Source organism: Leuciscus leuciscus (genome assembly GCF_965113295.1).
Source record: "Leuciscus leuciscus genome assembly, chromosome: 4".
NCBI lineage: Eukaryota > Metazoa > Chordata > Actinopteri > Cypriniformes > Leuciscidae > Leuciscus > Leuciscus leuciscus.
Genome location: NC_138728.1, coordinates 28,762,853 through 28,789,038, shown reverse-complemented (window position 1 = coordinate 28,789,038; position 26,186 = coordinate 28,762,853). Strand labels below are relative to the sequence as shown.

At 37.2% G+C, this 26,186-nt stretch overlaps 1 protein-coding gene and 1 long non-coding RNA gene across 3 annotated transcripts; one reads left to right on the top strand and one right to left on the bottom strand.

The window, feature by feature from the left end:
- The first annotated feature begins 1,986 nt into the window (after positions 1 to 1,986).
- Positions 1,987 to 7,634, top strand: LOC309497713. The gene is made up of 2 exons (XR_014205673.1): positions 1,987 to 6,995; positions 7,088 to 7,634. It is a non-coding gene; the product is annotated as an uncharacterized lncRNA (long non-coding RNA).
- Positions 7,635 to 8,039: 405 nt separating this feature from the next.
- LOC309497635 (uncharacterized protein) lies at positions 8,040 to 24,765 on the bottom strand. 2 transcript variants are annotated; one of them, XM_082167923.1, is made up of 3 exons: positions 24,714 to 24,765; positions 23,806 to 23,934; positions 8,040 to 10,385 (listed from the first exon to the last, which is right to left on the bottom strand). In XM_082167923.1, exons 2-3 carry the CDS (start codon positions 23,888 to 23,890, stop codon positions 8,626 to 8,628), a joined length of 1,845 nt encoding a protein of 614 aa, XP_082024049.1. In that variant the 5' UTR covers positions 23,891 to 23,934; positions 24,714 to 24,765; the 3' UTR covers positions 8,040 to 8,625. The 2 variants fall into 2 exon arrangements, with proteins under 2 accessions (XP_082024049.1, XP_082024048.1); XM_082167922.1 differs by having other exon boundaries at positions 23,806 to 23,947; positions 24,714 to 24,761.
- Positions 24,766 to 26,186: the final 1,421 nt, after the last annotated feature.

The window sequence follows — 26,186 nt, the reverse complement described above, 5'->3', positions numbered from 1 at the left end:
AGTTTTTGTGCATTGTGTCTACCTATTACAACTTACCCCAGTATGTGTCACTACAACAAAGGACCACCTTGTATTTGTCATCATCTCACAAAGTCTGTGATATAGTTGAAGAAATTTAAATTGTTGCCATTTGTAGATAAATGTGGGTACTTTGCCTAAAAGTTTCAGACATGTAGCTAAAAAAAAAAAAAAAAAAAAGGTAGTTTTAGCTGCTGAAGAAAAAAGTGTTACAACCATACCCAGTCTCCCCTACAACAGAATGCTCTCCAATGTTTTCTTTTAGCATCTTTTATGACTTTCCTTACCTTAGCCTGTGCTGTTATACTTAATAAAATCCTCAAATACAAATGTTTTCCTTACTTTTCTTAATGCACGGTTTCTATTCCTTATTGCTTTATTACTGTCACGCTTGGACTCAATGAGGAAGATGAGGCAACAGGTAACAAAATAACAAGAAGCTTTATTCCAATAACGATAGTATATCCAAGAAGAAACAGCATGTGAGGCACATATAGTGTGCACTGTCCACAAACAATCACCGACAAGGACATGAAGGGAACTTAAATACACAGATGATAACGAGACAACAGCTGAAGACCATGATGATGATGACTGGCAGGTGCGGGTAATGGTAGAGGAGGTGCAGGTGTGGGCCAAGGAGGATCATGGGAACTGTAGTGCAGACAATTACGATGACAGTGACAGTGAAGAAGATGATGACAGTGACAATGAACGTAATGGTGACAATTACATTCTTCCGTCCACCATGGAACTGCTTTCTTCTTAGACTTTTCTGTGTTTTTGCAATAATCTTTTTTGCAGTATTAATAACAGCTCCACATATTTTATCATTAAATTCCTCAATATCTTCATTTACATCATTTATGCAATACATTTTTCTTAACTTTTTTCCTTTAAAATATTCCAATCTGCTGTTTTGAATTTCCACCTAGGTATTATTTCTCTAATTGCTATATCTACTTCAACCCCTAATTTGCATATTATAGGGAAGTGATCACTACCCATTAGAGTATTATTCAATACTCTCCCAACACTTATTCTAGCTAGATTTTGAGACAAGTTAAATCTAAAATTGAACTTCTCTCTGGTGCCATATCCAATCTTGTTGCATTCCCATCATTGACATATTAGGTTCTCCAAATCTAGAAAATCTTCTACGACTTTCCCATTTTGGTCTGTACACCTACTTCCCCATAATGTGCTGAGAGCATTAAAATCACGACTCCATATTATCCTACTTATTCCTGTACTAACGTTACCTAATATTTAATTATTTACAAGGATAATGAAAATTAACTACTCTTATATTCTGTTCCCCAATCTACACCTCCGCCACTAGTGCTTCATGTTCAGAATTTATTTCCACTTTCCTAAAACCTATTCCTAATTTAATGAGAGTAATTACCCCTCCACCATTTCTGACTGTCCTATCCCTACGTTAAGCCGTATAACCCTGAACTACAAAACTCAGGTAAGGTTTGAGCCATGACTCTTGAACACAAATTATGTGTGGTTTATTTTTAAGTCATAAAGTTATTATAAAGTCATCTATAATTTTTTTTTATTTCCTAACCTGGCAACCACCGTACCCTGAACTATGGGCCCCTCCACAATTGCAACACTTTATTCCATAGTAGAAAAAAATACTATGGAAGTCAATAGGGTCCATCAACTGTTTGGTAACCGACATTCCTCAAAATATCTTCTTTTTTGTTCAGCAGAAGAAAGAAACTCATAAAGGTTTGAAACAACTTGAGGGTGAGTAAATGATGACAGAATTTTCATTTTTAAGTGAACTATTCCTTTAAGTTTAACAGTTTGAAAAAGATTGACCTATAGGTAGTTTTGATGTTTTTTTTATGTCTGAGTGAGAAAATAATTCATGTAATTTGACAGCCCACTGTCAACTAAAAAAAACATTATGTAGATGTCAGAAATTAGTCATTGTAGAAAAAAGTTCTCTCAAATCAAGGTTTTCTAGTTATCGTCTTGCACTGAATCAGTTGAGTTGATTTTACTTAGAATATTCAGTACTGTCAACATAACATTTAATGTTGTTGAACCTATAAAGTTTAATTGGAACATCTTTATGAAAGCAACTTTCATTTTTAATTGCACAAAATCAAAGTTAGAGTTCAAAACCATAAAAATAGCAAATATGGTAAACACACCTTCCATCTAAAACACCATTGTCATTTACTTACCTGAATTTATCAATAAACCTGTTTGAGTTAATTTTCTCTCTCTCCCTTTCGCTCTCTCTGAAACATGATATAAAATAATTATTTACAATTGAAATAAAAGAATATATTTTTAAAATAGTTTATTTGGTTTAACTAAGAAAAACAAGCCAAATTGGTATTGCAATCTTAACACCTTAGACAGTGGGCCAAAAAAACAGAGTGATCTGTGGAATTCACAGATCTGTGAATCAATTACTGTCCATACAGGTTAAGAAAGCAAGGGCACCTGTTGCCTATGGATGCCAGGACACTTCTTGCTACACCACAAGATAAAACATCTGTCAGATAGAGAGGAATGGTGTCCTTCTCAGTGTAAACATTGATGGTATCCCTCTTTTCAAAAGTAGCAGTATTCAATTTTGGCATTACTGGCAAAATATTTTGTGGACAAAAGAAGCCTAGTCCCCTTGAGGAGTTTCCTTCTCACTTCTTGAATGAAGACGAGCATCTTAAAGACAATGGAATAAGTTATAAAGACCAGACATACACCATCAATATTGAAGCTCTGATCTGTAATGCGCCAGCAAGAGCATATCTAAAATGTATTAAGAATCACAATTCCTATAAAAGTTGTAAGAGATGTGTAATCAGAGGCGATCATGTTGAGGGAAGAATTGTGTTCAATGAACATGAATGCCCTTCTCGATCAGATGAAGCTTTCAGTAGAGCAGAGTACAGCAACCACCAAACCAGTGTCAGCCCCTTAATTGCTGCAGGAATTCCTTGTGTAAGCTCATTTGTATTAGATGACATGCATATTATGTTCATCTTAGGAGTAGTCCTCTTGACATTCTTGACTCGTGGCCCAAAACACTGTCGTTTGTCTGTAAGGCAAAAGGAAGAGATATCCCAAAAACTACATGTGCTGAGAGGGGAGATGCAGAGTGAATTTGCACAGCAACCCCAGGGTTTACACGAACTGGACAGGTTAAAGGCCACTGAACTACGGCAGTTTTTGTTGTACACAGAACCTTTGGTGCCTGGTTCAAATGTTTACTTTTTTAACATTTTGATTACAAAATGTATGCTTAATATGACGTTGCATCACTAAAGCTAATAAAACTGAGTTTTTCTTTTAAAAGAGTAATATTTTAAACAGCACACTGAACTGAGTAATATTTATGTATAAATTATCTTGTGAATACCTGCAGAGTAAAGAGATGATTTGTGTGAGGATCTGTATACAGTGTTTAAAGGGATGGTTCGGAGGAATTTCAACCTAGGGTCCTTTGCACCATGACCTCGAGCCAAACACCCCCCCAGAAGCCTTCTTTCCCTTGGTCCTTCATTATTAAAGTTAGAGCTTATTTAGAGATATCAGCCGAATCGCTTAGTGCAGGCGGTAATGTATCCAAGTTAGTATCTCGTAAATTACCCCACTAATAATGCCAGGAATGCTACCAAACTTCTACAGTAGTACAAATAGGTTCTGTACTCATAAAACGAGGCATTGGAAAGTTTGTAAGTACATCAGGAGTTTATTTAAATAACACTTGTTTGATGGCTCATGCTACCGCTAACCCAGACATCGAGGCCACTTCCGTGATTTGGGAAAAACCCATAAAAGTCCTCCCAGAAAGTAATGCATAAGGATGTAGTGTAATGATGCCCAGTTCCAGGAATGCACTAATATTTTGTTGGTAGTACCAGTTTGCAACAATTATTAGGTTTTTTTGGGGATATATTTTAGTTCAAATTTGTTTATTATTAAGATAAACCCCTTGAGATGTATCTCGTTTTCGAGGGGGTCCATATTTCTATGGAGTGTTAAATTCACTAGCTTTTCCCCTACACTTGTGAGTTTTGCAAAGGACTTTTACAGGCTCTAACTTTAATAATGTTTGGCTCGAGCTCATGGTGCAAAGGACCCTAGGTTGAAATTACTCCGAACCATCCCTTTAACAGGTAAGACAAAAGCAGGGCCAGAAAATTGGCAGAAGTCATTCAAACAAATCCAAAACAGCAAGGTGGTGGTGGAGCCTTCTGTAAAAGATTGTCCAAGTAAAGTTTGAATCAAGTGTAGTTTGTTCAAACAATGAGAAATAAATAAGAAAGAAAGAAAAAACAAAGACTTGACTTGAACAGACTTAACAGAAACCTTGAATGTGGACTCAACAGCACAGGGTTACACATAGCAAGGAGATGGTCAGGCCACAAGTGATAATATGTACATGACAAAAGGGGAAAAAAGCATCAAGGTCAAAGTAAAATGAAGTGAAGTTTGCAAATAAAAGTAGTAAACATGGGCAAATCACTTGTTAAAGGAGCATTTCACCCATGGGAACATTGATCTTTATTGAAAGTGGGTCATATATGTAGTCGAAATGTAAAATAAATTTTGAATTTGGTGCCTTCTTGACTGAGGAAAAAAAGAAAGTAACTTCAGGACGCATTTGTATGAAAGACAACAACTCCCACAATGCACCACATTGCACAGATGCGCAAGCCACTCCCACTAATCCAGAACAGCATATGAATCACTCATCCGTCTATAAGGCTAGCTAACCACCGGAGCTTGAAATTCATTTCACACAAAATGTCTAACGTTAGTTAGTTGGCGAACTCATTAGTGAATTACTCCTCATTTGTATTTCTTTCGAAGTGGTGAATTATTGCATGGTAACGTTACCGGGATGTTCAGTCAGATGCGGTGCGAAACTAGGATGGTTCACAACACAAACGTCCGTGTCCTCGTCTGATTCTGAGATTTCGTCCAGGAGAAATTGGCATCGTTTAAATTCTTCGCAGCAGACGGACTCTATCTCTGTGTTCGTAGTTGCATAGTGAGATCACCGGCGCCACCAGTCCGCCCCCAGCTCGAGCCAGTCTGGGCTTCTCGTCCGCGACAGGCAGGTCTTCTGCCTCGGCTGCTCTTCGCTATGCGGCTTGTAAAGGTAGCCACAAACACCTGATTCGAGCATCAGACTTCCGAAATCCTCTTCTTCTACATCATATTGAGTAACGTTACCCTCCGCTATTGTCATATCTTCACAGCTGGCTCCACAGTGCCTGTTAGCTTAGCTTCCAAACAAGATGGAGGATATTACTTTTAGTTTCAGAAAGTGAAGTCCCACCCACTGATCTGTAATAGGCCTGTAGCGTGAGCGGGTCCCGCCCCCTGGAATAATGAGGAGCTAGTGTTTGAAGTCTCTATACTTTTCAATGAAATGTGACTTCCTGCTTATTATGACGCAAAATGATGATTTTTACGTCATAATAAGCAGGAAGTAAAACACTTAAATCCTTATTTCTCCCATCTCAGGGAAAAATTAATGAAAAATCCACGTTTATTATAATATATGACTGGGTTTCTAACAATACAAAGCTTAATGCAAATGGGTGAAGTGTCCCTTTAAGTCAAGTTACCTTCATTTATTTAGCACTTTTAACAATATAGATTGTTTCAAAGCAGCTTTACAGTGATAATGGGAAATTAAAGTAACAGAGATTGTTTTGGCTTTAGAGCAGCTCTGGAATAAAGTTATTGTCCAAAAATAAAGTTAGTTTTGATTGATTCACTTCCGTTGCAAAGATCATTGTTTATTAACTTAGGGTCCGCTTACACAACACCATTCTAACAGAAAACACCTAATGCGCTCCGACCTGGTGCCTGTTTCAGAAAGGAGGTTCAACCAACTCTGAGTTAAAACTTAGCTTTCGGTTACAGAACAGCTGAAATGAGTTAGTTCGATCAACTCTGAGTTGACTGACTGAGTTAAGCACGTGCACCACAACTATAAAAAGCCCTTATCAATGGAGCACAGATATTATGACTCACCATGGCAACAGCGCCAGACAAAAAGAGGTCTTCATATTTCTCACCAGCAGAACTGGATGAGCTTCTGCAAGCATGGAGAGTACAAACACATTATTATTATTATTATTATTATTAAATATCGGCTCCGGCAGCGAAGGACAGAGAGTTAGCTAGGAAGAAAATAGTTGCTCGAGTCAATGCATAAGTTTACATTTTAATTACTGTTATACAGTGTTGGGTGTAATTAATTACCAAGTAATCTAAATACTGTAATTTAATTAAAGGGATTACTCTTAATTCTTCTGTAATTTAAAGTAAAATCTGATGTAATTGCATTAGACTATAGAACAATTCTGTATATTTAACATACATTTTTAAAAGGTATATTTTTAATGTAACCTTCTCCCTCTACACACTTTGGTCAATTCAAGAATAATTCATGCAATTGTATATTGTTTATTTGAAAGCATTAAAAGTGCAGTTTCTTGTCTCTCCTTGTATTGTTCAAGTGGTTGAGGTTGATATGGGATTTAGTAATTATTAATAAGTAGACCAATATTTTCTAAAGATTATTACAGTCATTATTACATTAATCTAATTACACTGTTGAAGATGTCATTTGTAGTTAGTAATTAATAACTATTTTAGAGTAACTTACCCAACTGTTATAATATCAGAGGTGAAACTGGAAGAACAGTATGTTATTCAACCTAATCTTAATTTTCATGTAGGTGCAATCCTGCAGGTGTTAAAAGAACATGGCAGCAGCTGAAAATTAAATATAAAAACATAGTTCAATCAGGTAAGGCTTGAGCATATCATGGGTGTAGGCTACCTGACTTTACAAACATTTGACATATTAAATAACTAAATAGCATCCAGTGTCAAGCAGTGCAGCAGCATTTTTGGCTGAGGGAATTCCTGGAGGAACTTCAGAGCCAGTCACTCCCGAAGATCCAAGGGCCTCATAAAATGTAAGAGGTTTACATGTGTTTTATATATATAGGCTATTTTTTATATTTCCATTTATTTTACTTTGGGTTGGGTTTTTTGTTGATCCCAACAGATTCTGATGGTAATATCTGTCTTTTGGAGCCTCCTGTCCCAACAGAACCCCAGGCAGTTGTAAGTCGCCTACTCAATACACCAGAAATTATGACAAATAGTGCTATAAAGTGTACTCAATCAAATGCTCATCTTCACAGGACGATGGGGATAAAGAAGGAGTTTCTGCTGCCACAGAGAGGCCTACAGAGGTAATGTTAATATTATGTGTCTACACATCAAACAATCTACACATTCACATTACATTTTTATGTGGAGTAGCCTATAGAATCTAAGTTTATATCTAAGTATAAACAGGTATTCTTATCTCTCCCCCCGCCCTCAGAGTGTGGAAGAACAGCAGGAGGACGGTCCATCAACTTCTGGTGCACAGATGAACACAGTTCAGTGATTTTCAGTAAATGCCAATGTTTAATTCTGTAGAATTTGTTTAGAACTACATTATCATAACTCCTTAACTGGCAACAGTTACATATAGACTTCATCTTATTAAAAAAAATTGGGGGGGAAAACAGCAGTAAAAATAGCAATATTTTATTTATTAATAAGATTAATTTTATTAATAAAAATGTACTGAAAGAATGAATGAGGTGTTTAAAAACCACTTCCTCTTTAAAAAGGGGGAGGAGACCAATAGAAACTCTGGGTTTACCGGAGAAAACCTGCTCCTGACCAGGTTAGGTTCACAGAGTAAGTTACCATGGTAACTGTATAAGTTACCTCTCTTTCAGAAACGGGCTTGACTTACTCTGCTTTCTCAGGTTTAACATACCTCCCATTCTGAAACAGAAAACCCAGAGTTTCCCTCATTTCAGGGTTAACATACTCCGAGTTTTCACTTAACCTCCTTTCTGAAACAGGCCTCTGCTCATTCGCACAACAACAGTGCCTGGCAGCTCGAGAACGCAAACTTTGAAATAGGTGCCAAGGTGCAAGCGGTATTTTTTTTTGAAAAACGTTATCGTGCAAATGCACAGTACGTGTTCAGTTTATAGGTATGCGTGTTTGAATATACTGTATATGTGCGCAGGTGTGTGAATTTCTTTACAAATTCATAATACTATTTTTTTTGTCGCTTACGCGTATCCATAGGAACTGGAATCATCGTGACAACGTTTTATCTGTACAGAGGTAGGAAAAGGGTAGGAGGCCTTCACAGGGGAGAGACTAGTTGACACTTCAGGACTGCATTGTCGTCGTGTCCAGGTGCAGGTCCTTCATCAGATCTGGATCCGGCTTGGATCCGGCGGAATTGCAGTAAACCTCAGAATAAACAGAGATACTAATATTAGCGTAGACGCCATTCTTCTTATGATGTAACGAGTACATCAGGATATATGGGAAGTGTTCCCGGTTCCAGCTGACTTAATCTATGCAGCCTAACATTGATGCGATGAACATGCCAAGGTGGAGCTTCACCTGTTCAGAAAAGCATCTGATATAGGCCACATTTAAGGGTCATGTGAACAGCATAGAAAAAAAGAAAAGAAAAAAGGAAAAAAAACTGCATTTGAGCAGATAATCAGAATGGGGCCACATTCAGCTGCGACGTGAACGTAGCCTTAATTTAACACATATCCGTATTTTCTGGTGCCATTTTAAATGGCAGAGCCATTTAAAATGCTTTCTACACAAAGAACATGAATAAGTTCTCACATTTGCATGACTTTTCATATGTATTTGTAAGTGTGATGGCAAAAGAAATTCTTTATGACACCGATCACAATTAAATGATCTTCCTCCGGAGTGGATAAGCAGATGATTTCTGAAATTACTCCTTTTTATAAACCTCTTGCCACACTCTAAACACTGCATTTTCTTTCCAGAATGAGTTTGCAAATGACGTTTTAGGTCTCTTTGATAAGTGAAACTCATCTCACACTGAAGACACGTGAAGGGCTTGTCTCCAGTGTGAACTCTCATGTGAGTCTTAAGGATTTTTTTGAATCGGAAACTTTTTCCACACTGGTGGCATTTATAAGGCTTCTTTCTGTTGTGTCTGGATGTAAGATGCCTGTTAAGGCTTTTCAGGGAACGGCAACTTCTTCCACACTCATGACATATAAAACAGTTCTCTCTTGAGTGAATCCTCGTGTGCTGATTAAGGGTTGCTTGACGTCTGAAACTCTTTCCACACTGATCACATGTGAATGGCCTCTCTCCAGTGTGACGGTTCATGTGATATCTCAGATTTATCACCCGTGTGAAGCCCTTCCCACACAGTTTACAGGTGTAAGGACTCTCTCCAGTGTGGTTTCTCATGTGGACGTCAAGGGATTTTTTATATGTGAAACTCTGTCCACACTGAGTGCATGTGTAAGGCTTCTCTCCAGTGTGAAGTCTCATGTGGAGTTTAAGGTTTCCCTTTTCAGTGAAACTTTTCCCACACTGATGACATTCAAAACAGTTCTCTCTTGAGTGAATCTTAATGTGGTTATTAAGAGTTATTTTACGTCTAAAATTCTTTCCACACTGATCACATCTGAATGGCTTCTCTCCATTGTGAATGTTCATGTGATATCTAAGGTTTAGTGCTACCGTGAAACACTTTCCACACACTTTGCAAGTGAAAGGCTTCTCTCCGGTGTGAATTCTTATGTGCCTGTCAAGGGCTCCTTTTTGAGTGAAGCTCTTTCCACATTGTTGGCAGGTGTAAGGCTTCTCTCCATTGTGAATTCCGATGTGGACTTTAAGGTTTCCTTTTTGAGTAAAACCCTTTCCACACTGTCGGCAGATGAAAGGCTTCTCTTCATTGTGAATTGCCATGTGGACTCTAAGGTCTTCAGGTTGATTGAAACTCGTGCCACACTTAAAGCAGGAGAAAGCATTCTCTCCATTGTGAATTCCCATGTGGACTCTAAGGTCTTCAGGTTGATTGAAACCCATTCCACATTCAAAGCAGGTGAAATAAAATCCAGTTCTTGTCTTCTGAGCTCTTTTTCGTGAGGAAGTCTTTTCAGTCTGCAAGGAACTACATGATTTTTCTCGAGTTATGAAAGCATTATGTTTCTCTTCCATTTCAATCAGGACTTTACTCTCATCTTTCAGTGGCATTTCTCCATTGTGAATTCCCATGTGGACTCTAAGGTCTTCAGGTTGATTGAAAATCGTTCCACACTCAAAGCAGGTGAAATAAAATCCAGTTCTTGTCTTCTGAGCTCTTTTTCGTGAGGAAGTCTTTTCAGTCTGCAAGGAACTACATGATTTTTCTTGCACTATGAAAGCATTGTGTTTCTCATACTGATCTTTCTCTTTCATTTCATTCAGGTCTTCACTCCCCTCTTTCATTGGCATCAGGTCTAAAACAAAAAAAGACAAATAAAAGTGAATCCCACTTTAATGGCACAAAGCAACAGATATAAAAAATATTTAGACATGTAAAACATCAAAAACTAACATAAAGCATCAAAACCAAAAACATGTATGCTAGATCCCATAACTACTAAGCTACTGAAAGAGGTGTTTTCTTTAATGTCAGAACCTCTTCTCAATTTTGTCAACTCTTTTCTTTATTTAGGACACGTCTCAAAAACATTCAAACTGGCAGATCACACACAAAAAAAATGTGTCGCCCAGGGGAACTGGTTAACTACAAACAGATCTTAAATCTGACATTGATGTCTACAGTAGAGGTCGACCGATCCATCGGTTTTGCCGATTAATCGGCACCGATAGTTGATTGGTGGAACTATCGTTATCGGCAAAAATACATAACAATAGTTTTTCCTGGTTGCGTCCGTTGCTGGAGCAGCTGAGAAGCGCGCGCTGTCATTCATTACACAGTAAGAGAGAGCTGAGAAGGGTCTGCTGGCATCATGCAGTACAAGAGCGGCCTCTAGAGGTGTAATAAAAACTATCACTGATGCCTCGTGTTGTTTATTTCGACACGTGATTCTGCGTGCTGCACTGAGAGCACACGCTGCGTGGAGAGCGCTGACATCAGATGCGTGTTTAAAGCACCGACAGCTAAAAGGTAGCCTATGTATACACTACATTTTTTCATATCATTATAAAGTGATTAATTTGTTGACTAAATGCTGCATTAGTAGAGAAAGAACAGCACAACAGTATGTTTGTTTGCCTTCGAGGCTGAGAGGACGCTAATACCTCAAGCGGTTAAAACACTGACAAAAATAAACGTCCGACCCGAATGTTTAATGTCACAATTGTTACCATCTATTTGCATTAGTTTACATCGAGCTGGTCACTTTTATGCATTAAATATGCAGAGAAGTTGCATATTTAAAGCTAGAGACGTAAGATAGCAAACTGATATGTTCATACAGCCGACAGAAACATAAACAAATCAGAAAAGCATTCGATTTCGGTTATTTTTTCATCATCACTTTAAAACATATTTTGTTATTTTGATTAGATAATCATCAAGTGTTTATAAAATAGAAGCAAAAGTGTGAGACTACATGTAATATTTATGTCACTTCAATGCTCTGGCGTTGTAGATATTTAAAGTTGGCCATCTTTAAGCATGACTGTTTGGATTTATATGAAATGATAACACTTACAGTAAAATTCCATATGTAACATTAACTAAGGTTAATAACTGCTGTATAAGTATTGTTCATTATTTGTTAATTAACATGTACTAATTTATATTAAGTACAATATATACATTTAAATTAAGGTTTTTATTTGTTAACCATAGTTAATGCACTATCAAACTAACATGAATGATCAAGGTGCAATTGTATTGCTCAAATATTTTACCGATCAAATTTTGTTACTTTTTTATTCATTAAGTTGGCTTGAAAAAGAACAGTTACATTTTAATGTTACTGGTTTTATTTGTTATTTAGAGTATTACTTTTTGTTTCAGTTTGAATGAATGTCTTTTATTGACTTCAATATTTATTCATATTATATATTTATTTCATTTAGCATGTTTTCATGGTTCAATACAGTTTTATTATTTTTATAATAAAGTTCAGCACTGTTTTACTTGGAGTGTTATGTTTTTTTTTAATCCAGAATCAATTTGAAAAACTATCGGTGGATTAATCGGTTATCGGCAAGTATGGCCCAACCTAGCTATCGTTATCGGTAAAATCCACTATCGGTCGACCTCTAGTCTACAGTATTAGAAAAAGGTCCTCTCAACTATGATCAGTCATGCAAAGTAATTGTACGTGTAAAATAAATTCAGCCAGGATTTAATCCCTATTGCAGCACAGAAACTATGCTTATTAAAGTTACATCTTTCATCAACACAGACCCCAACATTCTCTAAGGGCGCTTTCACACTGGCAGTTTAGTGCGGACCGGGGCACGGTTCGCATGAAAAATCGCTAATGTGAACGGTGTCATCGCACCCGGGTGCGCACTAGAGTACCGAACCCGGGACTACCTGGAGGAGGTGGTCTGAGCTCGGTTGCTCCCGAACCGTGGTGCGGTTCGCGTTAATGTGCAAGCAACACGGACTCGGGTGCGTGCTTGTTCAGGAAGTATAGTATCCCGCACATGCGTATCACTGTCGATATCATTGTTTCCTCACACACGACAACCATGAGTGGCAGGGGAACGTTGTGGGACACTGAAGAGGTGAGGTGCCCCATTCAAATTTGGGAAGAACAAACCATACAATAACCATACATAAAACAAACCATACATAAAAAAAAAATCTTCTGCGAGCAGCAGAAACACGGCGTCCCCTGGATATGTGCTGAATTACACCATGTAATGAACATAAACGTAGTTGTCTCTCACTATGTTGTGCATAATAGCACCAAAAAAACAGACAAATTACAGCTATGCTCAGTCGAGTTGTATTTTCCATGCGTTTTCCGTGTGCGTTTGCGATGATGTAAGATCACTGCAAACGCACCTGGGTTCGATACAACTAATTGAGTGTGAAACCAGACCAACACTGCGGGGGGCGCCGGGAACGAGCGCACTCGGGTTCGGACCGCAGCAAACGAACCCAGTGGAAAAACGCCCTTAGACAGCTTGAGAATTGTTGACATTTATGGACAACCATTAGCAGGTTCGGGTCCCATCTACCCAACATTCACTCTAAGTTGTGCACTTATAAATGTCTCAACAGCAACATTAATAAAATAAAATGTAATAAAATACAGCCTAGAGGACAGGCACCAAATGTGTGAGGAAATCCATTTGATTGTAATCTAAATGAGAAATAATTGCAGTACTCTGGTCAACCGCTATAGAGTTAGTACCAATGAATGCGGTTTACAGTATTCATAGAAAGAATTGTGTGAGTGGCAGTGAGCCAAATCTTTAAGTCGCTGTTCTTTAATGTTTCTGGACCAAATAGCTCAATACCAGAGGCAACGCGAAATGCAAAGATGTGTAAAATAAAATGTCATCATGTTTTAAAGAACAGTGGCTTGATTAAATGGTGGAAATAACTGACGATAAACACCGCAACGTAACTCCCGAGACATTTACAAATGCAAACTCAAAATACCTGTTCGGTATGAGTATTTTACTCATTCAGAAAAAATTCACAGTTCGGATCATTTACGTTTTTTGAGCCACGGATCGGATAATTTTTCAATCAGCAAAAAAATTAAATGAAATATAAATGTGTGTGTAGGGCTGGGCGATAAAACGATAACGATAATTATCGCGATATAATTTTTCTCGATAAAACGATATCAAGAGTTCGATAAATGTTCGATAATGTTTATGCGCCAAAAGCGGAACGAAACTCATTTGAACCGCGCGCCACACGGACCCTTTATCCGCTCGGCTCAAAGTCCAAACGGCAGCGCAGCGCGAGCTCACTAGAGCCGATGCGTTTACTCTGACCGGTCTCGGTCACGAGATCCAGTGAGAAGCGCTTGAATTCAGCGAAGAACACAATGTCTGTGTTAAACCAGTTTAAAGGCAGATGAAACAGCGCTGACAAACAGGAGAAACACGGAGCGCAACGATACAGTCAGAAGGCTTTTCCATCTACAAATTCCCATCATTTACTATGGATTTACTGTAACGTTAGCCTAGTAATATTAACTGCACCATGAAATGTGGGATATACGTATTGAATTGTATTATATTATTAATGTAGACAATGTATTAAAGGACTGATGGAATATAATTACAGTATTTAATAATGTATTTAGGCTACTGTTTTTCATACAAATACCATAGAAACCATAAAGTTACATTTTGCCATGATAGTGAGGTTATCATGATCTAAATGCATGATACTGGATGACCAATGGTTAAGTTTAATAAAACTCAAACAGTCAGAATATTACATTTTACCAAATAAAAATGAGCACATGCAGAAACTAAGAAATTAATTGTCCAATAAAGATATTAATTTTTTTAAGGAAAAATGACAAATGTTTGAATGTTCTACCTCAGATTTGTGAAATGTTCACCAGTTTGGCAAGTGTTTGTCCTGATATGTTCTGACAATAAAGGGTAGTTTAAAACCACAATTAACGCTCTGGTTTCTACAACTTTCACTTAGGAGCAAAAATCTGCCTTTAAACTTGAAAGAAATAAAGATTTGACTTTTATCGTGATAATTATCGATATCGACTGATATAAAAAAAATTATCGTGATTTTTTTTTGGCCATATCGCCCAGCCCTGTGTGTGTGTGTGTGTGTGTGTGTGTGTGTGTGTGTGTGTGTGTGTGTGTATGTTCGCACATTATTTAAAACAAGTGAACAGTCAGTAATAAAATAAGAACAAATACACAAATTACAATTTGTGTTCGATTGAACTGGTCTGATTCAAGATTGCCCCTGTGTGTTTTGCATGCCGTCTGATGCTCTCGTTTTTGATTATCTGGTTGTTTGCTGTGTCTCTAAACTGCTGAAAGTTTCTAGTCTACGACCATCAAGCTCTCCTAAACATGTATGTAAACAGGTATGTAAAGCACCACTTACTACTTACTATAAGGTATAAGTGTGACACTGTCACACCCATCATACATATTAGGTACACTAATGTTTAGTTGTTATCATTAAGTATGGTCATTGTCAATTATGTTTTTTTTGTAGTGTCGAGTTGAGTTTCAGTTGTCCTTATCTTAACCCTAGCCCTTGAGTTATCCTAACCATAGCCCTTAGCCCTAATAAGGTGAATAATAACCTTGGCACTTTGTCATTGCTATCAACTCCGACTCACTCAGGGCTCGACATTAAGCCTTTTCATGTGCTTGTCCTCTGGACAAGTAAATCTGTCATTCACTTGTCCGAGTAAAAAAGTTGACAATTTCTTTTCCTTAAAGTTATTTGACAAATTCATTTCCTTAAAGGAGAACTCCAGTCAATTTTAACATTGAGCTCATTTTGTTGTAAATTTGGAGTGCTGTCGGTACAGAGAACAATGACAAAAATCGGTGTTGCCTACACCGTGTTATCCTCTTTTAAAATTTGCACCCTGTTGACTTCAATGGGGCATATTTTAAACCTGCTTTTACAAGTGCAAGTTTACATTACAAGTGCACAGGTCATGTGAGTGATTCCTTTAGAGTTAACACGGGTGAATCTGACTGCAGTAGATGTGAAAGATATGAATAAAGTTAATTCGGCCAGCGCTCATACCTGTGTTTACATCCTGTTTTCGGTTGAAGTCCAAAGTAGTCGATTGTCGAGTTCACGCGCATATGTTTAGTTACCTATGATCACGCGCGTGAACTCGACAATCGACTACTTTGGACTTCAACCGAAAACAGGATCTAAATACAGGTATGAGCGCTGGCCGAATTAACTTCATTTTAACGGATGGTGTAGCAATATTGTTGTCCAGGTGGAAATCGGGAGAAATTCGGGAGAAAGGTCGGTCCGGGAGATTTTCGGGAGGGGCTTTGAAATTCGGGAGTCTCCCGGAAAAATCGGGAGGGTTGGCATGTATGGGCGACCGTCTTAATGAGCGAGTCATTGAGTCATTCATTCAAACGATTCGTTCAAACAACTGATTCATTCAAGAATGAGACATGTTTATGAATGGGACATTGAATCTTTGACTCAGCCAATTCGTTCAAAACGCTGAATCATTCAGTAATGAAACACGGTTAAGTGTTGCTGTGAGATGCGTTACGGTTCTGCTGTGATATTTGTTTGGAACTATTTTTGCTGCTGAAACAGAACAAAAACAGTCAATATTGTGTCTAAGATGTAAGTAACTTAATTTGAACTGTTTATTGAACTGTTGTATCAAAACAACAAAAGCAACGACCATTTCAGTCGTGATGGTACTAGAAAACAGCACTCGTCGTGTGAGGTTGCTAAACTGTATCATATGTTAAAAATATTAAAACACATTTTGAATTTTGGCACTGGCAGTATGTTGTTAACTGAGTTTAAACTGAGTTTACATTTGTTTGGATTTCTCCTCAAGAGGCTGCGCGAGCCTCAACAGCACAACCTTGTTACCGTCAGTAATACTCATCCACTATCGATCGCAACTTACAATAAATATAATACAATCAGAATCATTCTCTCATTTTAGTGATTCCCTAGTTTTTTTTTTTTGTTTTTTTTTTTTTTATTGACGTTTAATCAGGATACTTGTCCGGTCGGGCAAGTAAAATTCTCTTTTACTTGTCCCTTAAAAAAATCCACTTGTCCCGGACAAGCGTTAATGTCGAGCCCGTCAGGTCCTGTTGTTAGCACCGTATATATTTTTTAATTATGCTAGATGAAGTTAAAATATGGAGACACAAATATTAAGCAAAAAAATGGAAACTCATATATTGAGGTGGTGATGAAAAATTTACTACCAAGTCAAATTGCGTTTGTTACCTTTTACTACCTTTCAAGGGCCTTCATTTTGGTAGATTCTTTTTACTACCTTTTACTACCGCTCGGACACCCTGTACTGGTGGCTGATTTTAATATTCATGTTTGCTGTCTGTCTAATCCATTGTCGCAGGAGTTCCTTAATCTAATAGAAGCTTTTAACCTATCACAGTGGATCAAAGACTCTACAAGATCCAACGAATGGCCCTGAATATGAGTACTCTCTTATGGATTTGACGTTACTGATCTTGTGTTCTCAGATGTTCTGCTCTCTGATCATAAGCCTATTTTATTCTCACTGTCTTTTCCGGATATCTCTCAACTTTCTATTATACCTGTAACATTGTCTCAGTTCTACTCTCCACAGTTTAGCACAAACTTCAATCTGTGCTTTGCTGAACTGCTCACAGTTGCACTTGGGTATTGACATGCCCCCACGGAAGAAAATTTTGAAAAATAACCCCTGAAATTATGACTTCTGGTGAATATTGTGGAAACTAATTGATACATTTAGATAAATATATTTCATACATTTTAGCATATTATAATACAACTTATTAGGCCTATATATTTATAGAATAGCAAAGTAGGCCTAATCAATATAAAAGACTGAACCACATAGATGTGAAATATAAAGGCTATCATGATCATTTTGCCAACAATGAACCATGGATTTGTTTACTTTATAATACGTTTTATTTTAACTTAAACAAATACAACATATAACCACTAGCGGCGCCAGGATTTTGATTGTAGGTGGGCCTCCAGAAAACTGGATGGGCCAGTTAAAATAAGGCAAAAAAAACAACAACAAAAAACGGGTTCCCCTTCATATCCGTTTCAGCGCTTTTCTGGGCACTGAGGACAGTGACTCAGTAGCCTAACAGTTACCTGAATTTAATGCGTAATTAGCATAGGTAAAACAAAGAAAAGAAAACTTAAACAGGAATTTTTTGTTGCTTTTTTAATACAATTACAATTTCATTTAATTTATTGTTTAGTAAAATTATAGGCCTATTATTTTTAGTTTATTAACAGCAACAACAGCTGTAAAGATGAAGTTGACGATCGCCATATCTCCGTAGTGAACGCGCCTATAGAGAGAAATGCACATCATGGATTACATCTCTGATTATGTAGCCTATTTCTTTTCGTTTTAAATTGTTAAAAAGACATTTCAAGCTTTCTTAAGATATATTTCATGTCTGTGAGGCCTACGCTGAGTTTCGTTAGGATGAGAATGAGATGCGCTCCAGTTCACAAGCGGACGCCTCCATGATTAGGCCTATATCGTCTGCTATATTTGCTTCTTGGTTCCAGGCAATTGGTTGATAATTTTTTTTATTAAAATTAAGATACAATTTATACAAAACGAAATTCACTTAAAAAAAGTCTTTCTACAAAACAAAACTTAATTAAGTGGTCAAAATCATGTCTGACCCACGCCATGTCTCTCGAATATATTGCGCATCCTATCTTACTCGTGCGGTTCAATTTTCATAATCAACATAGATGAAAAAATAACATTATAATATTTTAACAAATATGAAACTAAATGAGCTTATTTAATGGCTACAACACGTATAGTAGACCTACAGACTCTCTATTTGTACAAATTGCTGCATTCATTTTATTCTGAATTTTGCACACATAAGTTGAAAGTCATTTGTTTGTGCATAGCAAAACATATCTGCAACATTTATCAAGTTCACTGATAATTATGCGTGCATTTATTCATTATTATCTTAATGAATAATGAAACAAGGACGAAGCATGTAAACTGTGTTGTTTGTTTAGAATGGAATGGATCGCAAATAGATCCGAACGAAGAAACGTACAAAACCATAGTAGAAAATGGGTGGGCCCAGACCTAAAATGGGTGGGCCCAGGCCCACCCGGGCCCAATGGTAGCGCCGCGGCTGCATATAACATTCAAAACTCATCGGCTTAAACTGCATTTGAAGAAAAATAAACACAACAGTATTCATTGTCCCTCACGCATTCCAGCCACGGGTAGCTGCTAGTCATTTTCCCATTCGATTCTATATTTTTGTGCTCTTTTCTTTTTCGCCAGATGCTCGGAGGTAGTCATTTTTACATTTCCCGCTGTTGTCACTTGTCGTCATCGTTGCTACGATACGTGACTCACAATGACTGAAACGACCAATTAAAAGGGCATTCTCTGATGATGTTCCAAGATGTTAAAAACGCTACGCTGATCATAGACAAACAGAGGAAGAAATTAGTATCTACCGCACCGTCTGTTTTTTTTTCTTGTCTTCGTTCTGACATATATTAGAAGCTATGTGTCTGTCATGGATTTGCACTGAATTGATTCTCAAAAATACGGAACAAAGTGCGTTCCGTATCAGTTCAATACGGAACAAGACTTTTATGTGTCAAATACGGGACGATTCCGTATTATATGGAACGGTTGGCAAATACTGCCAAGTCTGTGAAAGCTGCTTATTTTTCTACCTTAATTGAATCCAATCACTCTAAATCACTCTAAAATCTTGCATCAAAATAATTGTATTGTGATTGTCAAAACATTTTATTAACGAAACAGAATTTTATTAGGTTTAGTGACAACATGTTACAATGTTTACTTTTTTTTCTGGTCAGCTATGGTTTTCTATTATTGCTTGACACAAATTTCATTTCAATTAAATTCTTGTGATTTAATTCAATAGACTCATTTGGATAAATATTAGGTACATGATAGGCGTACATTTTTCTCAAGAAAAAAAAACTCACCTAATGCTGTAAACATACCTAGAGAGCCCTATCAGCTGGTAGTATCATTTAAGGTTAAAAATAACTCAAATTAAATATAATGCGCTTTTTATTATAATAACAACTTTATTTAATTTTGTGCACCTGAGACCTGCTGTCAGACTCTCTAAAATGGAGAGTTTGCTCACAGGGTCGCAAGACGACGTAAAGTACATGCATCTGATGAGTTTTATCGAGTTGATGTCAATAGCACGCGCTCTCTGTAGGCATATTCATATTTTGCCGCTATGTGAAAAAATCCAGCAAAATGCGCCGACGCGTTTGTCGACCCCAGAGGATTAACTTTAGCATAACCATAAATTGTGATTAAAATATATATGATCACCCACATCAAGACGCCGCTGTGATGGTGGAGTCCATGCAGGAGGAGCAGCGTTTGGCACTGCGTCGCTTTTCAGCGCGAGCTGTGTGGAGAAGCCCATTTCCACCTCTATTGCGTTGGAGAAGCAATCCCGTGTAAAATGCAGGTTTCCCACTCACGGTCTTCCAGGCCAAGTGCATGCAACCACTGGCGCCTAATTTACAAGTCTGCTGGAAAGCTATGCAGTCCAGCAGTGCTGTTGCAAGCAGCAACACTACACATACCCTCCTGACCACTGTACAATAGAGATAAATCTACGCTAGCTCATACCAAGGGCGTGGTGAGCTGGAACCTGCTTACGTCACCTGCCACCGCTTACATCACTTGCCACCGCAAACATCCAATAGGAAAATTCAACTGCAGTAGCCATCGTTCAACCTGAAGAGGGCAGCACTCAGACATATTTACACCATTTATTGTAAAATTAAAACACTTTATACCCAAATGTCAAAAAAGTTACTTGAATCAACAAACAGCACTAATAAAGCCCCATTCTTACAGATCATTAACTAAAAAAAGTTGGTTTAGGGTTTAGTTACCCTTTAAAATATTGTGTCTGTATACAGTACTTTAGTTGGTTTGTTTATGTTTGTTTGCTGTTACAGTTATAATCATGTAGCTAGCCTACATTGTTGGCTTTTCATGTTGCTCTGATTTGCTATTGTTCTAAAGCTGTATTAGCATCTAGCCTATATCACTAATCTTTGTAGTTTAGAGAATATCGCACTCTGGCTAATTTTTTAATGACAAAGTTCTCCATGTCCACGTATATTGAAGTCATGTTACACATAACCAGAGAAAATAAAATTAACCCACTGGTTCTTCAGAGGCTCGGATGAAGGAACTAAAAAAATACTTTTGTGTTCATTTGTACATCCAAACACACAACTACCATGCTTTGCTCGTTTACAAGCCATGATGTCTCAAGGAAAAAAATTAAATATCGCGCTCGCACAGTCGTAGCTCATTTTCTCATGGGCAGGACAAATTCTCTGGGTGGGCATAGCAGAGAAAGGGGAGGTAACCTTTCCCCGTATGATGACATATAGGGAAGATTCCAGATTGGCCCATCTGAGCTTTCATTTTCTCAAAGGCGGAGCAGGATACCCAGGGCTTGGTTTACACCTATTGCCATATTCAATATTGCGTCTAAAATGTAAGTGATTTATAACTATTTGTTTATTGAACTGTTTTATGAAATCAGTGTCACATTTTCAATCTTGATAGTATTCAGGAAAACCGCACTCTTGGTCGTGTGATATTGCTTAACTCTGTCATAAGTTATATACAAATTTTCACCGCAGTACGTTAAAGGAACACTCCACTGTTTTTTTGAAATAGGGCTTATTCACTTTCTTTCCTACATTTAGATAGGTGGGCAAATGCATTTTTGTTTTAGTTTGACAGGGTCGGCGCTAGCTTAGCTTAGCATAATGAATGGAATCCTTTGTTGCCAGCTAGCATGTCCTGAGTAAAAGTGATATAACATTTTTTAAAAACCCACCTAATTACTTCTTGTGGCCTGCGTATTCACAACAAGTACAAATAGTGATGCAGATTAACACTAGGCGATTTCCTAGGCAGATATTGACTTATATATTAAGGACTATATTAGGGGGAAGCACAGGCGAAGCACTGCTACTTGGGCGTGATATCTCTGCGCCCAAGTAGCAGTGCTTCGCCTGTGCTTCCCCCTAATATAGTCCCAAGTCAAAATGTGCATAGGAAATCGCCTAGTGTTAATCTGCATCGCTATTTGTACTTGTTGTGAATACGCAGGCCACAAGAAGAAATTAGGTGGGTTTTTAAAAAAAATTTATATCACTTTTACTCAGGACATGCTAGCTGGCAACAAAGGATTCCATTCATTATGCTAAGCTAAGCTAGCGCCGACCCTGTCAAACTAAAACAATGCATGCACTGAGACAAAAATGCATTTGCCCACCTATCTAAATGTAGGAAAGAAGGTGAATAAGCCCTATTTCAAAAAACGGTGGAGTGTTCCTTTAAAGCTACACAGTGTAATTTTTTTAGTTGATTCTTAGCAAAAAACACTTAGTTCTTTCAAAAATATATGTGCTCATTAATGTATATTTACTTCTTTCAAGTAATAAAGTATTTTCGTGAGTTCATAATCTGCCATTGAAAGTACATACGGGTGAGTGGTTCGAATGCCGGGCGCCATGTTGCCCCTCCATCTTGAAACTACATTAGCCAAAGAGGGACATACCTTTAAATTCAAGCATCGCCTTTCGCACTTTACACTCAGTGACACAGAGACGAATGCGAGGGGGAGATTACTCACGACTGCCGGCAGATTTGAAAGATTGCTGAAGATGGAGGATCACGCCTATTTTCAAGGACATGTAGCAGAGTCGCCAAGGAAGCGAAAGAGAGAATTAAAACGTCAACGCGACAGGCAAATCAGCAAGACCAAAGTCAATACTGGAGTAACTTTTCCCAGATGGAAAGAGCTCGAGGAGCAAAGATTTTAAAACGGACGCCGAAGTTGCCTGCTTTCTTCTCGGCAGGTAATCCAGCCTATTTGTGTAAATTCGAAGTTTTATAGTTGCTTGTCTAACCATAGCATGGTTGTGCATAACGCCAGAACGACCTCTAGTATAACTTGCGTTACTTTTCCTCACGTCAATGATGAAAAAGTATTGTTTACCTTGTAACATAAATCTGTGCTGCGACGGATCACAGGTGATAGTTTTAAAGGCGCAATTGGACGAAGTCGAACTGGAAGCCATGTTAATCTTGGAATAATATGGCCACCGAAGGAGTTAAAACGCCCTCGAAATTTAAAGGAACAGAAACTAATATTCACTGGGTAGTCATATACAATTTCACCGCTAGATGGGGGAAAATATCACACAGTGTAGCTTTAACGGAGTTTCTTTGTGTGCTGCGCTCATTTGTTTAGATTTCTCCTCAACAGAGCAACCTTGTTACTGTCAGACAGTACATTATTAAATTATCCCCTATCAATTGCCACTTACACTAAATTAAATCAGAATCATTCTCACATGTGGTGATTCTCTAGTTATTTTATGTTATTGACATTTTAATCAGGCTACTTGTCCGATCGGGCAAGTATAGTTCTCCTTCTAAAATTCTATTTTCTTTAGATACAAAGAAGATGACGACATATTACTCATGTATGAAAATGCAACGCGCAATATGGTGGAATAAGTCCTGCCTTCTGAATAATAGAGCCAATCGCCGATTATTAATGTCATCACGTCACTGCAGCTGCTGTTACATGCTTCGGTTGATACAGAAACGGTCAGTGTTTTGAGACGCACACTTAGGACCGCATATGGGCATCATTGACATCATTGACTGGTCCAGTCTGAAAAATATGCTTTTTTTTAACACTTTAAAAAGCTTTTTAAATTTGAGCATAAGAAACACAATTTATGGGACATTTTGACAAATTTTGTAGCACATTTGAAATATGTCATTTGATTGTGAATTTGGTAAGCAGTTTTTGAGATTTCAGAATTGTCCAATTCAAGTAAATAGGACGGTCCTGAAATAGGCGGAGACAAATATGCCCGCAGAGTGAACCAAATTTCCTTGAAAGGGACTTTGGTATATTATTATTTATTATTACTTTTTAGGCTACATTCATTTTTTTTATTGTGTAACATATAATAACAGATGCCCAACTTTGACCGATCCGTTTCATGTCAAATAAAACCACTTTAATTAGGACATAAACACATATCTGACATTCTTCATAAATATCATTCATTTCTGTAGAGCTGGACATTTTAAACAGTATCAAATGACTGAGTTCAGTTTTGAGAATGAAACCAACCTGTTTGTTCCTCAGTATCTTCTTGTTTGACACTGAATGTTTCTTCAATCTTCATGTCTTCACTCTCCTCTTTAATAAACGCCATCTTTATAACATTGTCTCAGTTGCTTCACCACCAGTTTTTCCTCTCTGTTTAGACACTCTGTCAAGATTAAAATGAGAATAATTATCAGGATGAAAAATAAATCCAAAATCTCTGGGTATGTCTCATTCAGCTCCTTAGTTCAGTAGTCAGTGCACTGGTAATAGTCAGTCAGAGAGAATGGCTTTAGGCTAAATGACCTGATTAGCCAAAACAAACTCAAAACTAGCACAATAAAACAATTTAAACACAAACTATGCAGACACTTAACATTTAGTTGTATTCAATGATTTGTAGATTTCAAAACAAACAAAAAAATAGGACTAGAAACTAATAATAATAAAAAATAATTACACCTGACACTTAATGTTTAGTTGAATTTAATTATTTTAATTAATTAATTTCAAAATGTTGTTACTAGTTAATAAAAGTTGTCATCGTTTATGTTCGTTTTATTTGTACTAGATTTAATCCAACATGCATCTTCAGCATGCGATGATTCGAGCGCTTCAAATCACTAAATAATTTTGCAAACCTTATTTGGTTCATTTGACGTGGAGCTTTGAAAAGCTGTTTCTTCATCATTAATTGCCGTTACCAAATTCGTGTTTACGATCAACTGATTCATAGGGAGCAAAATGAGAAGCACATCGTGTGTGTGGATACGCTTTACTTACAAAAATCACGTTCATTAATGTTAGACAAGCAATGCAATATTACTTTAAATAATAATTCACTCATTTAACATCGTTAGTAAAAGCTATACATTTGAGTGAACGATTTGTATAGATTTAAACGCTTTAAATAGCTTCTTAAAAACACAAACCTTTCTTCAGCCGAATCACAACAGACGCGGGATGCGGCGCCGCCTTATGACGTCACATCACAGACCAAAATAAAAGTCCTTCTTGAAAGTTTTAATGCTGTTGGCAAATCAGTTTATGGTGCATATTCTGCCACCTACTTGGAGTGTGGAGGATTGACGTTGAATTTATTTGTGTGTATATATAAAATAAAGTAGCAATTGTATACCTAACTCTTCAATATTGTTTCTAATTTTGTATAATTTAAACATTTAAACAGTGTGTTAAACACTCTTAAACATTTTTAACTGAATCTGCAATGACATTGAGTAAGCTCTTTGTGTCTCTATAAGTTGTGATATTTAATTCTCATAACCTCCACACTAGGAGAAACAACTGTTTCAAGTAGATAAAATCTGGCATAACATACTGATTCATGTTTTCTAATGTTATTAAGTGACTGACTGAGTGAAGAGTGTCCAATTCTGAGATTTTATTCTATCTTCACTTTTATTGCCAAAACTTATTTTGTGTACACATCCTTCGACAAGTTCTGTATTATATTACAATGAATCCCCCCCCCCCCCCCCCCCCCCCACACACACACCTACACCTTTTCTACATCAGCGTTGCAAAAAACAACAACAAAAGAAACACAACAAAAACATTTGCTTTTTAACATTTGTTTATTAAACAAAGAGGAATATTTTATTATCACAATTGTGTTTTATGTTATTGCCAATGCATAAAAAGCATAAAGAACTAATGCACACATTAACTTAACATAAACAGGATTTAGAAACTACAAAATGCAGACTATTACAGCCTCTCCTTTAGCTAAATTAATTAAAAGACACAGGTTTATCATCTTAAGAGCTTCAAAGTAATTTGAAAGTGAAATAGCTTGGATATATTGCTACGTTTCTTTTCTTTTTTTTTTAACAAAGATGAATGTGAATTTTGGCAAACAACAATAAAAGATTAACAATCAGTTATGCATTCTTATTTATTTTGTTCATGTTATAGAAACCAGACAACACATTCTTAGACAGCAATCTAAAAGCACATTTCGGTTAATACATTTACATTTAATAAAATCAATCCATTATATTTGTGTATAAGGACAACCCCCCAAAAATATGAAGTGCTGCTTCACTACATTAAGAGCAGCTTGTGTCTACATCTTTTTATTTTTTAAATCTATGCTTTGGCTATGTAATAATTTAAATGATACTTCCCTTAGTTTGTTAGTTATTAAACTATAAAGAGGATTTTAAAAATAAAAGAATCAGGGCTCGACATAGCTAGGACCCCTAACCGAGGCCGTCGTGATGTCCATCTACAAAACACGACTGAGACAGTTATTTTGAAAAATAAATAAAAATGTAATTAAAAAAGAGGGAGGAGACATGGTGAAGCCTTGCCAAGCACAAGGGGGAAGACTGGAAGCTGCTCTTGCCAGTCTTAGAGCTTCAATAACCGAGAGCAGGGCAGTC

Coding starts and splice junctions, on each gene's coding strand:
- LOC309497635 (XM_082167923.1), bottom strand. CDS start 23,890: ATGGCGTTTATTAAAGAGGAGAGTGAAGACATGAAGATTGAAGAAACA. Junction 10,386..23,805: donor AGATACTGAGGAACAAACAG/GTTGGTTTCATT, acceptor TTTTTGTTTTAG/ACCTGATGCCAATGAAAGAG.